Raw genomic sequence first — 14,916 nt, 5'->3', positions numbered from 1 at the left:
GTACCGGGCCCTTAAAGCTTTCATATATTCCCATAATTGCAGGGTTGTGCTGGATTCTGAGCACTGGGCAGTACATGGTCTCTACTTTATTGGTCATAAAACAATTAAACTATTTTAAAAACTTGCCAATTTACAGTACATCAGTTAATTTACAATCAGTGAAGAATACGTAGTTGTTTGTTAATTGTTACTAGGAGTACATTACAACATGATTAGATACAGTTTGAGGTGTAGGGAGATCTTTAAGAAAAGATTACTCATATGCAACACTAATTAACCGCAACAATTAAAGAAGGAAGCTATCTATATTTCGTCTTAGGGCATGTAAAGTCTCACAGTTTAGAGGAGTCTAGACACACTCAACCTCTTTCTATAGAAGTATTTATAGCAGACCTTGAAATGTTTTTCTTAGTCTTCTCCTTGCAGCCAGGATTAATGTTTTGTATCCCACTAAAGACCAGATCTCTGCTGAGAATTGGTTTGCACGCAGAATTTGAATCTCTTTTGTGAATACGCTTGTAATTCATTACTTTGTTTATTTGCACATTTTAAGATATCACAGCACCTTAACCTTCCATCTATTAAGACTCAGGTTTGGACTTCACACTCTTTTTCTTAAACCCTGCAATTGACTCTAATTTCCCTTGATATTATGTGCTGTTATTATCATCCTTTATTGATTGGCTGTCTGTTGTCATTTATAAGGATATAAATCCTCTGTTATAAATTAAGTGTAGTCAGTCCTGCATTCATATTAATCAGCAAGAGTGTTTAGACTGCAGGACAACCTGTGATGGCCTGTTTGTCTTTATGTAGTTCCTAAATGCTCAGTGGTGGGTAGACATAGAAATAAAACTGGATATTTCTTATTTATTTTATATCAGTATTTAATAATAGCAGTAAATAACTGCTTCATGGATGCTGCCATCTCCTAATGAACGCCCTGCTGGGTTTCTGTGCAAATCACCAAAGGCATACGGTCTGCTCTAAAAAGAGTTTGAAGCCTTTTTACATTTAGAGTTGAAAAGGGAGGCTGGTTGGTATCAGTATCATTTGAAGCTGGGTTAGTATCAAGTCTCCATATGTAATGCGCTACTGTCCGAAACTCTGCTCCTTTATCTTTCTTGTAGTTGGGAAATGACAGGAAAAGCCAGTGGCTGTTTCTTGCTCCGGAATGTCCTTCCTAAACCAAACCAGCAGGAGTAAGAAAAAGCCATGTGTAAAACTGCCTTGTAAATCATATTCTGATTTTAATATGAGCGGAGATAAATGTCAAAGACACACACTCCCTTCCATCCCCCTCTCCTACAATCACCACCGCCACCTCTATTCTGACATGCATTAAATGATGTGAGCTATGCTGGCAAGAACCTGTCTGTCTGCAGATGAAAAATACCTGAAACACCTCATATTAATCAAGTGTGCTACGCAGTCAAAGCCTGGGAGGAAATGAACACTGGGAGCAGATCAGCCCATTGGCAGGAGCAGATCAGCACATTGGCATCTTTGTCATAGGGGATATTGACTGGCCATATAAGCTGTGGATTTATACCAGAACCTAGTCTATTAATCCCTTATTAGTGCTCTGGCATTGCTTTAGCCACTGGTAACTAATCAGCTACTCAAAGCACTGCAAAAATCACCAACTTCTAGAATGTAGCCAAACTCGCAAGATGCTGAAAGATCTAAACTTGTAGAGAAACTGGCACATAATGTCAGTTAGATAAAATGTCAGAAAGACTTACTGGCAAAGCACTGAACATCCTAGCACTAGGGTCAGACAGTTTGACTGTCTCTAAATCTTGAAAGTCTTTTCAGAGTGATATTCAGCCTAATCCTTTGATGCTCTCTATATATAGGTCTTTATTCATCTGAGTTTCTCCAGCTGTTCCTTACTTTGATGTTACTTTTCACAGGGATTTGTGCCAGCCTTCTGCATAGGGCAATTTTTACTTATTTAAACAGTGTCCTGCAGGACTTTTCATTGCCATATGAAAAACTGACGTTTCCCAATACCTTTTCATATAAGAATAGCTTTGTGAGATGTATATGCATCTTTCTGGATGGTGATGATGTTGTCTCTGCTCTGTACTATTGGACATGTTTACCTTTTCCTGCAGGTTGATTTGAGAAAGCAGAAGCTTCCATGCTTTACTGTGGGTCTGTCCCTTTTATCTCACTAGCATAAATACTTCTGAACTTCTCTCTTTTTGAAGAACTCCCATCGCTCCTTAGATTTAGGCAAGGCAAGGTTTATAAGTCGAGACATAGCTTTCATTAGGCTCTTTGCATTGACATTAACCCTCTTTTGTTTCTACTTTAAGTGCGATGTCTTTATTTTGATGCATATCCCAAAAGCCAGTCTTACGTCCTAAAGTTCATAGGTCTCACCATGTAGTTCGATATTGTTTTATTTTCCCTTCTGTGCTGTGCATGGACACCTTGAAAGGCCAGGAAAGTCTGAGCAAAAGGCCCTTCCTGAATAAAAGAGTGGGAGAGTCACCAGACTAGTGAGTCTCGATGGTGTGGAGAGCAGGATAAAAGCAAGCTGAGTCTGTTCAGCCAGGTCCAAAGTAGTTTCTTCCGCAGGCAGTAGGAGGTGAATCAGAGAAATTTATAAGACTGAGATAGAAGAGACAGAGAAAACCCGGTTAACTGAAAGCTTCTTACTTTATGTAGGAAATAATCTTGCGAAAGGAATCTCTGAATAAGGAGTGTCCTCTGCAACCATTCAATTTTATCTCAGTGAAAAGAGATTTCCCTTAGTTTTCCCTTAGGCTTTCTTGGCAAAAACATCTTAAAGATCCTCGTTCACTTCCCTTGGGGAACCTACCAACAGCCTTGGAGCATCCATGGCCATTTTGGGCCCAGCTGCTCCTGTGCAGAAGCAGGTTGGAGTTGTAGTGGCTGGATTTTGTATCTCTCAGTTTTATCACTGTTAGGTGTCATTTGCCATCTACTGCCTTTTTTTTTTTTTTTTTTAAATGATTTCACAAAGGTTGTGAACTTAGCCGTTGTCTCGGTGAGGCCCCTGGCTGCCAGCTATTAATAAAGAAGTAAAATCTTGTCCTTGTGAGAGGCATGCAAGAAAGGAAGAAGGCATTTCCCAGCTGCAAGAAGCAAAACTCATCAGTTAGGGCCAGATCTCACACTACTGAATTTCAAGTATCGGCACGTGTAGAATTGCAGAGACCGCTTTTTCGATGCGCCTGCTGCAGTTCATAGCACAGCAAAGGATGTCAGCCGGGAGCGTAGGGGAACAGGCTTCTCAGGAGGAATCGCGTGCTTCTGCGGCAGGCTCTCCCACCGCTCCCACCGGGGGTGTGCAGCTTAGCACCTCAAGCCAGTGCGTTAAAGGAACAACCAAATCTTTACGTACAGGAGAAACCTGCAGTTCCCTGAAACTGCCTTACTGAGACATGGAAGCTGCCACCTCAAAGGTCAGGAGCTCCGGAGGAGTAGGAGACTTTTCTACAAGCCTCTGTTGAAGGTCTATGTTTAAGACCAGTAGTCTGGCTGTTAGAATCTCTGGGGGGGTTTACATGCTATTTGCACACAGCTGGAGACAGAATAATTACATGTACACATGCTTAACCTTAATGCCTTCTCTTCTCTCAATTATCTCGTCAGCGAAACCCTTTTAATGGCTTTTATCTAGAGTGCTTCCATGACCTTTTCTACTTAGAATGCTGTGCATTAACTTGCAGTCCTGGGAGCTGAGCTCTTAACAGATTTCCAGCCACGTGAACTTTATCGGGAAGAAAGTAACAGTTGGTTTTGTCTGACCAATTTGATCTGCAGTTCCGAGATGACTCCCAGATGGGTCTCCACTGTGAGATGGTTTAGGAATACTTGCAAACATGATGAACAACAGGTTTAAAAACTGAGCATGTGAATACTTGGGGATTACTCTTGAAACACCTATTTGACATTGGTAGCTTCTGTACCGCTTGACAACAAGAAACTTGTAGGAAGAGGATAGATACCTACCACTAAATTAGAAAATCCTTTATGTGGACAGTCGCAGTTTCAGTAAGTTACTAACCATGATCTTGGAAAAGTATTTGAGTTTTGAAGTGACCAGAAGGTCAATTCTGATTTAGCTTCTGTCAAACTTCTTTTCTTTTTTAAATGCAAAACTGTTCAGATACCCGAGGAAGTCTTTAATACCAGGACATAAAAGGAGAACTTTATACTGGCACTTCGAAGTAGATTTGAGATTATAATGCCAATATTTTACTGATCAAAAATATAAAAATGTATTGTATTATGTCTTCTGCAGTGTAATTAAGCTTATGCGTATCAGATGGACCGTGTTCTTTCCATCTTTTAAATGCATTCATTGAGATGCAGATGTTGATTTTTCAGTAAAGATGTCCAAAGAGGAATTGTAATATAAATAATGATTTCCAACATTCTGAAGGTTTTATGTTTTCTGTTCCTAATTTTTACCATTTTTCTTCTTGTAGCAGGTGCTTTTTGTGCTGTGATGGTTTATTCTTGTTTCAGGAAATTATCTCCTAATGAAAGAAAAATATTTCCCTTTTTAAAAGAAATAACTAATGCAGTGGTTATCCACATTTCTAAAACTGTAGTAAACCTATCCTCAAGTGCTTGCCTGAGCATTTTTGAGGACTGTAAGGACTGCAAATGAAAACTTGGAGCTGGCTGATGCAGGTTTTTTCCTCTCTTAAAAAATTTGCAACACTTTGAATTGTATCTAAAAGACTCATCAGACCCTTAGATAAAATCCTTGTGATACTGAAATCACTGGAAATTTGCTATTCATTGTGCAGCATCCATTGGATCCTCCACTAAAGAAAGTAATGCCCACAGAAATGAAGCAGCAATGTGCATGCTAATCTGTGTTTCAGGAGAATGATAAAGGCAGCGGGAGTGTCCTGCTGCGAGGGGTTGTGCTGTTAACTCTCAGGGCACCTGTATGTGTTTCTTATGCTCTGGGAAAAACAGACTCTTCTTACCACTGCCAGAGTTCTGCATTTCTGCAAGTGTGGCTGTCAGTGGGCAGCACATGGGTTCTGTATAGATTTTCTGTACAATAATTGTGTTACAAAATCAACCTAGCACGTATAGATAGAGTTGTAATGTAGCAGTTCAACAGAAGGAAGAGGAATGAGTGGAGAGGATGATGCTCAGCTGATTTAGCCTTCCTGACAGAAGGAGATTAATCTATCAATGATATCCAGGTGACTTTCTGATAACAAACTACCTTGAAGGCTTCTCATACAATTTTCTTCTGCAATAACAAATCTCTGGCAGTTAGAATATCTGAATATGCAAATATGCAGGAAAGTAAGAATTTTTTGATTTTTTAAAAATCTTATTCACATTAACCGTTAGTTATACAAAGTATTGCACACAAAAGCAAATTGAAATACATCTTGTGGCTCTCATAATAAACAGTTTCATCAAAGAACTTGAATAAGAAAAAATACATTTTGTAGGGGACTGTAGCCAAAGCAGCTCGTTATGACTGTAGAGTGACTTTAATATATATGACTATATCAGGATGATTTTGTGACTCTCTTAACTACAAAAACTTTATGATGTCTACAGGTCATTAAGATAATATTATAACCTTCCAAAAGCATACAGGGAATTATGATACATGGCAGGAAGTAGGGCCCAGTTTCTAATGAAAATTTAGAGTAGTATCAGATAAATTCTGGTTTTAGAACTCAATAATTATGCATAGTTCATAAATTGTGACATTGGGTTTTAAATTAAGGCAAGAAAATTCTGAATAATATGCAGTTTCTGAGGTTAAAAGAATGTGCAGAGCTAAATTTTCAAGCTATGGTGTAGTCATCAGGGAGTTTTAGTGACACAGGGCATGAAAGTGGATGTTCTTGTCATTTCAAACCTGACATCTTTGAGCATTTCTCCATTTTTCTGTGCTGATATTTCTAAGTTGTGGATGTCTTTGATAAGTGTACACTGTCCTCGCTCTGTTGGCTGCAGTCTTACTGCAGCTTGTACACCAGTTAAGAATAATGCCCCTTTATGTCTCTTTCAAACAAACATAGCTTTTGGTGCAAAAAGGGGCACTTTTACATTTTTGAACTTAATGTCTTGATTTCTTCTCCATACAAAGACTCATCTTCCAAAAGTACTTTGAAGCTTTAAAAGTTTGTGACCTGTTTTTGAAAAGTATGGAGCAAACCACCATTTCTCAGTGGGAATTGTGGATACTTTTTAGAAGTATAGGTCATTTGGGCTTTGGTAGAAATTTTCCCTTGGAAGCAGAAGGAACAAAGCTTTCCAGGCTTTAAAACCACTTGTGCATAGTTCCTCTTTTGTAGAATACAAATGCACATGTCTGTCAATAGTAATATTTTTGAAGCTTTATTAAACTTATTTTATAGGATTCAAAGAGTATTAGTCCATTTTTTATACTCAAATAGCAGTTTTCTTCTTAAACTTACCAGAAGCTTGGTAATTTCAGAAAAATAGACCTGTCTATTAGTATTCTTTCTTCTGAGAACTATACAAATGACATCCTAAAACAATAAGTTGAATAAATTGCCTGGAAGGTATTTGAAGACACTTTATATTAAATGGCAAAATATTTAGGTGTTATTTTTTGTAGTTTGAAGTATGCCTTTATGTTCTATGTTTTCTTTTGTATTGAGAAAACATCTGTCTAAATACTTGGCATAAAATGTTTATGCAACTTTTAGTAGATTAGAGGATATATTGGCTCAGAATATATGTAATCAATTCAATATACATGAATGAATATCATATCAAGATAAAATGAGAACATGTCCAATTCCCAAGAAAAATCTTTATTGCATGTGATATGACTGGTCCTAATTCTTTAAGCAGCAGTAAATAATAAACAGATGCTGTTGCCAGATTATAATTCACAATTAGAACTTTAATTGTGCGGACTCCATGTTTGCTTGTCTGATCTGGGGAATTGTGCAGTATTAAAAGACTCAAGAAATTTCTTTCTCAAACTGTTCATTCTCTGTGCAGTCATGGATAATTGAAAGAGATGTGTTCACCTATCATTACCTAGTTTCTGTCTCAAGTCTTTATGAGAAACTCATCTGTGGAATGATAAGCTGCAGAAATCATTTCATCCCTTCCCCTTGAAAGAATCTCCAATACAGAATGAGAAATTAACCCGATTACCCTTCTTTCCAAATCATTGCTGGTTACTGTTGCACAAGAAGTGCATCCTTCTCTCAAGGTTGTTATTACTTTGTGACTCGCAAGTGGCAGTCAGTGGGTTCTGTGTTCATCTTTCTCTTTTGTGTTCCCTCATCCCTCCTCCGCTCTGTTTTATTTTGTTTCCCTCTGTGCTGACTGGGAGCAGTGCCTACAGCTCCACCGCAGAATGTGCAAGTCCAAGCCGTGAACTCCACAACCATCCAGTTCCTCTGGAACCCTCCACCCCAACAGTTCATCAATGGTATTAACCAAGGATACAAGGTAAATAGAAACAAGATTTCTGTAACTTCAAATAACGTTTGCCTTAACAATCCTGGTATATAACAATTAGAAGTTGAATCTAATAATCTCTGAATCTCCAAAGTGACTGTATATTTTCAGAGGTGTCTTACACAAGTAAAACGAAGAGAGAAGCGAGCAGTTGTTGCTCCTAACATTTGCAATCTGTGTAAGTTCTGAAAAGGGAGTATGTCATAGGCTAGAAGTCCTAATACCTTTGTCATTTACCTGGAGAGTTTCCAAAGCCAAAAAGCAGTTCAGTCTCATATAGTTTGGAAAGTCGGCACAGGAGATATGTTGTTGTGCCACTGAAAATCAACCTTGAGATTTCGATTTACTCTAATGCAAAATTCCCATTCATTTCATTAGGAACCAAAACATCACACTAAATATTTGTCTTAACTTTCCCACTGTGATGATTTGGAAGATATAAGAATGTAAAATTTATTAATCATGCTTGATGACACGGAGTTAGCATAAGTCCCTGTTGATGGGGCAACTGGCAATATCTATTACAGTCCGCAGAGTAGAGAGTGCTTAACAGAGCACTTGTTGGTACTTTGGCCAGTGGAGTGTATGCTAAGAAGGTAGCTGGAGTGGTTTATTTCTGTCTCTCAGGAAGGACTGCTTAATAGAAACTCCTTCAATGGTTTGGCAGTGGGGGCATAATAAACGAAGGGTTTAAAAACATTCATGGAAAGAACAAAGAGAAATCTTGTAGGAATCAGAGCGCAGGAAGAGGGAAGGCAGGTATGTTTTATGAGCAGCGGGGAGGAAGGTTGGTTTAGGTGTTGGGTGAAGGAATGTTGAGTGGGCTGAGAAGGATGTGTAGTTCAGAAGACAAACTGTGAATTGAGGGATTGTAGGTGGATTTAAGAAGTTTCAGAAGACTTGATCCTTCTCTAAGAATGCCTCAAAGTGATGGAGAAACTGAAACAGAGGTGTGCATGGGAGTTTTAGTATTTTTGCCCAGATCTATATATATCTCATAAAGAACAGCGGTGGTTTCAGAATCCCACTGCTGAAGTACTATATACATGTGGATGTGTATGTCTGTTTTTCCCAGAGATAGAATCAGCTCTCAAGACTAGGTGACCAACAGGACTGCAGGAGTATATCCTGAAACCTCAATACAGAAGTAGTACTTGGCTTCTGTTCAGACTCTGGAGAATAAAAGCACTTTTTGGGCTCACTGGACTGCAATGCACTATAATTTTCTGGTGCAAGTCCAAGCATGGCGAGCTTAGTCAGATTTGCAAAAGTCATATTTCAGATTTTTATTCTTTGTTTTATTCAAACAGAGTTTCAGTCTAAATATCCTTAGCCTCATTGCATAGCTACCTCTAATTTATGTTTCAGCTTCTTTAGCAATGGTATAAAATAACTAAAATCGTAATTTGTATCTGTCAGTGGCCAGTGAAAACTTTTGAAATGATCAAAATTTCTCTTTCTTTGGATTTCATTGATTGCAGTAGATTGCAACAGCCTTACCATTCCTGTTTCTCATAGGGATTGTGAATTGTAGTACGAAGACTGTGTGAGAGCGTTTCTGTCAGTTACTTCTATAGCATAGTTTTTTGTATGATTTATAAATTGCTAGTAGTCAAAGCTAGGCCTTTGCTTTTCTTAAGGATTAAACCCATTTTTTCCTTTAACTGACAGAATTGTTCACCTGTATTTTCTGCACACGTTTCCTGAAGAACGTGCAATGAAATGTACTCAAAAAAGAGAAGTTCAGTCCTCCAAAGTTATAAATGCCAATTGTAATCCACAAAGGTGATTTAGAAAAGAAAATAAAACTTACTATCCCATCAATCATTTCCCATTTTTATCTTTTCTTTGAAATTTATTTGCATTTCAAGAAGTTGTAAAGTGTACCTTTTCAAATATGAAATATTCCTAACAAAATTATTCCTTATAGTCCTCTAACCGTGCTTTCTGATTATCAGAAACTATAGACAGTGGCTAAATGTGTCAAATATGGCTCATTAATTTCAGGCATCTATTCATGTTTATGAGCCTGAAATCAATACAAGTAGCACAATTTACACAGATACTGAGTAAGGCCTAGAATTTTAACATGCTTGTATAAGCCACACGATAAGGATTTTTGGACAAAATAAAAATTTCATAAGCACTTTAGAGCATTAGACCCCTAAGCCGTTCAGGCGATTTCAAAAATTGTTTTAAAATTTCAAAGTCATTTGCCAAAAATAAATTTTTTAAGTCCTCATTTAGGTACCTACACATAAGGTACTCCACTCTAAAAAATATTGATCACCCAGAAGTTCCACTGAGATGAATGAAACCTGGAAGAACTGAGCACATCTGACAAGCATGCTATTTTAAATGCATGAAAATGTCTTCAGGAGTCTAACTTTTGGGACCTAGGTGTTGAAAATTGTAGTAATCATCTTTACAACCATTTTCTATTCTTTCTGTAGTTCCAGAACCACTTGAATCATTCACAGTGTGGATATCCCCAAACCACCAAACATTGTAATACTCTTAGCCTGTTAGGCTAGGCTGGTCAATGGAACGCTGGGGGGACTGGGGGGGGGGGGGGAGGAGGTGTGTGTCCCCTTCTCTCTCCGCTTTGTCCCACTAACCTCCCCAGCCAGTGGGATCTTTAAAGGAACCCCAAAATAAGATAAAGCATTTATCTCAGAGTAGCACTGAAGGTACTTTTCTTCCTTCAGCTTCCTTTCAGCAGCAGAGACTGTCCAGGCTGGTCAGAGCAGCTCAGAGAGAGACAAAAGACTCGTGTCATACAAATAGTAATTCACAATAAATTTGGCATTGTTCAGTAGCAGATATTGAGAATTGCAATACCTCCACAGTGTTGGTATATCCCCCATCACTAGTGAATATTATACACATCCCTCCAGTTATCATAGTAACAGAGTTATATCCATCTGTTCGGCGTCAAAGCTGACAGTAGTTTAACAGCATCGCTTGGTTTTTTACAATCAGATTAAGATGGTTTTGGCAGCCAAGCATACTTTGATTCGAAATAGACAGAACTTCTAATGAGAGCTCATCCATGTTTAAATTTTCTAGCTTCTAGCATGGCCACTGGATGCTCCAGAGACTGTGACTATGGTCACCATCGCTCCAGATTTTCATGGTGTTCATAGTGGCTGCATCACCAACCTGAAGAAGTACACTACTTACTATACATCGGTTCTGTGTTTCACCACACCTGGCGACGGACCGCAAAGCACACCCCAGCTCCTGCGCACCCTTGAAGACAGTGAGTAGTCAGCACTGGCAGAGAATCTCAGTGCTCGATTTTGTTTGGTTGGATATACAAGCCAGAATTTTCAAATCTGGGTGCTTAAAATTTGACCACAGGTTCACAATCAGTTTGCAATCTCTTGTCAAGTTACTTTGCATCAGGTGATGACCTCAGCCAGTTGTCTATACGTGTTCTTTTAGCCTGTGGCAAATCAATGATATTTGATATTTTTTTCATTATGAACTAAACCTGGACGAATTTTTTTACTTTGGTCAGAAGCTGAGAGCTTCATAGTCTGGTTCAGCTAACACACAACACGTTGTTTATGTCTGTGAACACTTATGCTCTGAAATCCATGTTCAGGCATCCAAATAAATGTGAATTGATCTTAGCAACTGAGCACTGGAACTTCCTGTGGAGGTCAATGATTAATTTACGATTGTTTCCTTCTGTTATTCAATATATTGAAAATGTCTGTATCTATATTATATTGTAAGTGTTTGTATAAAAGAACCAGGATCATAACATTGCAGTAACTTTTATTCTGCAAAACTCGAGTCAGGATGAAGTAAAATGAGCTGGATAGTTTAGCATATAAATTATTTCCTGCATCAGAAAATGTTTTGGCCTCTGTGGCCCCTTGCAAGTGTTTGCTCAAGATATATTTGGGACTAACAAGTCTAGCATGTGTCTCATGCAGATAACTAAATTGCAGTGGCCCTCACAGCTAACTGTGTGTCCACAGTGATCTTGGCTCTGGCCAGCGCTTCAGTATCTTCCTGTCATGGAGCATCATAAACACTGCTGTGCATTTACAGATCCAAATCAGAATTAAAAAATGTCTAATACATCCATTAAGGTATTGTTTTTAGAAATACTACTTTGCCTTAATAGGGATATTTTAGTCAGTGTTCCCGTAAAGAAAAATCTGATTGTCATTAACATTCACAGAAGTGAGGCTCAAAGTCCTAATCCAATTTTTCATGAGATACTCTTGAAAGATCATCAAGAAAATTAAATACTTTCCCATGGATTTTCCTTTTGTGATTAGTCTCCCCCATATGCTAGACCTGTGCCCCAAGAGCAGATCGTAGTCTTAAACCTTTGCTTGTTAGAAGATCACAGAGATAGCAATTTAACTACCTGAAATCTATGTGAACCATTAGTATGAACTCAGACTTGTTTATCTGGGGTTAAAGCAAAAGGCATGGAGGAAAGAGAAACATGCATTAGGTTCCTGTGTGTAGTATTAACTTTTTTGCCTGTTTTCCTAAGGAAATGAAGCTTTTGACAACGATGGTTTGTAAATGTATTTGACTGTCTGTCTTAGGTCCATCTGTCTTTCTCCCTCCAATGACATTTGAACCCTGTGGCTAATTTCAGTGAGTACAGAAGAGTAAGAAACCAAAGATACGAGACTCCTAAGATTTTGCGAAAATTAATCAGCTGGGAAGAGGAAAGAGAGTATTAATGTTTCTGCTGAAGGAGGGGTTGCAGAAATGAGCCTTAAAGACTTTGCACAAAGTGGGAGAAGGGGCACAACCACGACCTTGAGAGTGTCTCAGGGAAATGTTGGGATCACATGCCATTTTAAACACAAGAAAATTCCATCATGAAACATAAAATGAGAGAAAGCCAGACTTGTATTTTGTAAAACATTTAAAATGTTTCTTGGTGTGTGCAGCTGTATGCTGCAAAGAGCCTCAGCAGTAGAGATGAGCAGGATTCTTTTTTTAATCCTTCAGAATTGCTTTCCTCAGTTTTCATGGTGACTGAGAAGTTAAGTGCAGGATGGTATAATGCATCTTTGTGGAGAACTCATCGAATCTAAGTTGCTTCAGGATTTATGTGGTGGGAAAAAAGATTCAAAAGGACTGTCATTCACGTTCTCAGGTGATAATTTTCTGTCTGTACAGCAAAGTTAGGCAATCCTTTAGGAAAAAAAGAGTGCAAACAGATCTATTTGCTGATGAACTGTAGGTCAAATAAAATCTGACATCCAGTCAGAAGCATTGTGTCCTGGCTTGGAGCAACCTGCACCTGGTTTTCATTATGACGTTAAAATTGGACTGCAACTGCAGGAGCTAATTGGGGTAAAGCTTTGCGAGTCTGAGGTTTGCACGTCTGCAGATACATGGTCCCGAATAGTGCATAATTGCTGTGCTCTTGTTGGGTATTCCTGAGATGGCTACCAGATCAGCAGTTCTTTCTGTAATGCTTTGACTACTAGATATCACTGAATGGATTTGGAAATTTTCCTCACTAGGATTGCAGAATTGCAAATGTGGTTGTAGCTGACCTACTGGCAGGCTTTGTGGGTTTTTTTATCATTGCTGGAGGGGAATGAGAAACTGGACTAAAGTGAAGAGGAAACAAAATATGAAATTGCAGATGAGAAATTGCCAACTGATGTCAGTGGAGCTGGAAGATACTCGGGCAGGGATCCAATGACAGAAGCACAGTGAATATAAAGTGAACAAAAACTCCTTTTTCCACTACATCGATTGAAGACAGAACAGCAGTTGGATCAAAAATCAGTCAGGATGTCTTCCTTGAAGATCAAAATTGAGGGAGGATGGCATATTCTTGACAGTCATTCCATTTTATGCTCTTTCATTGCACACTAGGGAGCTGAAATTTTTAAGAGCTCTTGAGCTACATCATAAAAATCCTTTAAAAGTTTCACACACTTGTATTCATTTTACAGAAGACAGTTGCCATTATGTTGGACGTTTTTAGAGTTGTTTTGAGAGAATCTATCTAAGCGGTGGCTCGGTGACTCTGTCCTTGCTTTGACCTTGCATAGGCAAAAGGCTCTTTCCAGGTGAGGGGGGTGCTGGTGGTGTTCTACAGACCTAAGGCCAGATTAGCTGCACACAGCAGAACAGGTAAATGCCGCACGCTGTCATTGAGGGAAAAAAGCAAACGCAATCGCTTCCAGGATTGCCAGCTTGATTGTTCTAATTAGATTAGATCAAGAAGAGAGGCAGAGAACAAGTTGTGTGCAAGTCTCCTGCTGCCACTCTCTTTAGTTCTCTGCACGGTTAGGATGATGACTGGATAAAATAATTTATGTGATGATAGCCAGAGTGCTTCTTAACACCTTGCGTTCTTCCCTCTCCCCTGCAGCTCTCACTGATGTTTCCAGCAGGCTTCCCTTGGCCCCAGCTCAGTGTTTTATTTCTTCAGCCCTAACCTTGCCACATGAATCAGATCAAAAGTAAGTGGGGTTCTCCTGTTAACAGATTTCCTTTTCTGATTGCCAGAGCCAGGAGCGGTGGGACACCTGAGTTTCACTGAGATTCTGGACACGTCTCTCAAGGTCAGCTGGCAGGAACCTGTAGAGAAAAATGGCATCATTACAGGCAAGTATCAGCTGCTATCTCCTTTTTTTTTTTTAAAGTGTGTGTGGGGTGGAATGTATCATTGCAGTGAAAAAATGTTTGCGTAATAGAGCATTTAGGGAGAACTGGCTACTGCGAGCGCTGGTTTCCTGGTCCTTCTTTTGGGCAATTGAAATGTCACCTAGGGCACGTTATAGAAAGTACGGGTCCAATTACCGGCAGCTCATGATTGTGGTCGCTGAAAAGGCAGTCTGTATTAGAAATCAGCTCCCCATGGAGTTCCTGGCCTTGTTAAATCTTCCGTGACCTCTACCTGTGTTACTAAATTTCTGAAACTTTGTGAGACAGTGTTTGGCCTTTGCCCCAAAGGTGGAGGGTTCCTACATGGAGTTTACAGCTGCAAAATCTGGATTGGCATTGCTAAGATTTGCAATCAAGACCAAGCCTGAAATCAGCGATATCCTTCATCTGTGATCAAGTGGTCTGGCTGTGGACTGTGTGACAGAATTTGCATGTCATTACTTAATTTTGTATAAGCCATCACAAGGGTTCAGAACTCTCTTGTTTCTCTTTGATGAGCTTGCCATTTGACAAGCTATTTATCTATTTACTGTATGCCAGTGTAGATACAACATCAGCAGCTTCATTATTTTTCATAAAGGAAGCTATAAATAGTTGAGAAAAACTCTAGTTCTTATCAACAGGGACAATGTTGTTTTCAGATGGGAAACTATTACAGCTGCACAGGATGGACATTCCATTTAACAAAGGCTTTCAAGGTTTTGAAGTGCAAGAAAGCTCCCAAATTTTAAATTCCTGGAGCTAAAAATCATAGTTGGGAAGGGAGAAGATCAT

The 14,916-nt window shown here is 39.0% G+C and overlaps 1 protein-coding gene across 2 annotated transcripts in view; it reads left to right on the top strand.

Annotated features, from left to right (window-relative positions):
- Window positions 1–14,916, top strand: part of SDK1 (sidekick cell adhesion molecule 1) — a 413,144-nt gene that overhangs the window by 300,346 nt on the left and 97,882 nt on the right. For both annotated transcript variants that reach the window (XM_050905714.1, XM_050905715.1), the window contains 3 exons: window positions 7,346–7,461; window positions 10,540–10,732; window positions 13,984–14,082. In XM_050905714.1, coding sequence (XP_050761671.1) covers window positions 7,346–7,461; window positions 10,540–10,732; window positions 13,984–14,082 — 408 coding nt within the window. The remainder of the gene's footprint in view (window positions 1–7,345; window positions 7,462–10,539; window positions 10,733–13,983; window positions 14,083–14,916) is intronic.

This window comes from Gymnogyps californianus, chromosome 15, assembly GCF_018139145.2.
Source record: "Gymnogyps californianus isolate 813 chromosome 15, ASM1813914v2, whole genome shotgun sequence".
Lineage (NCBI taxonomy): Eukaryota > Metazoa > Chordata > Aves > Accipitriformes > Cathartidae > Gymnogyps > Gymnogyps californianus.
The sequence above is the reverse complement of the archived record's forward strand: the minus strand, read 5'-3'. Positions and strand labels throughout refer to the sequence as shown.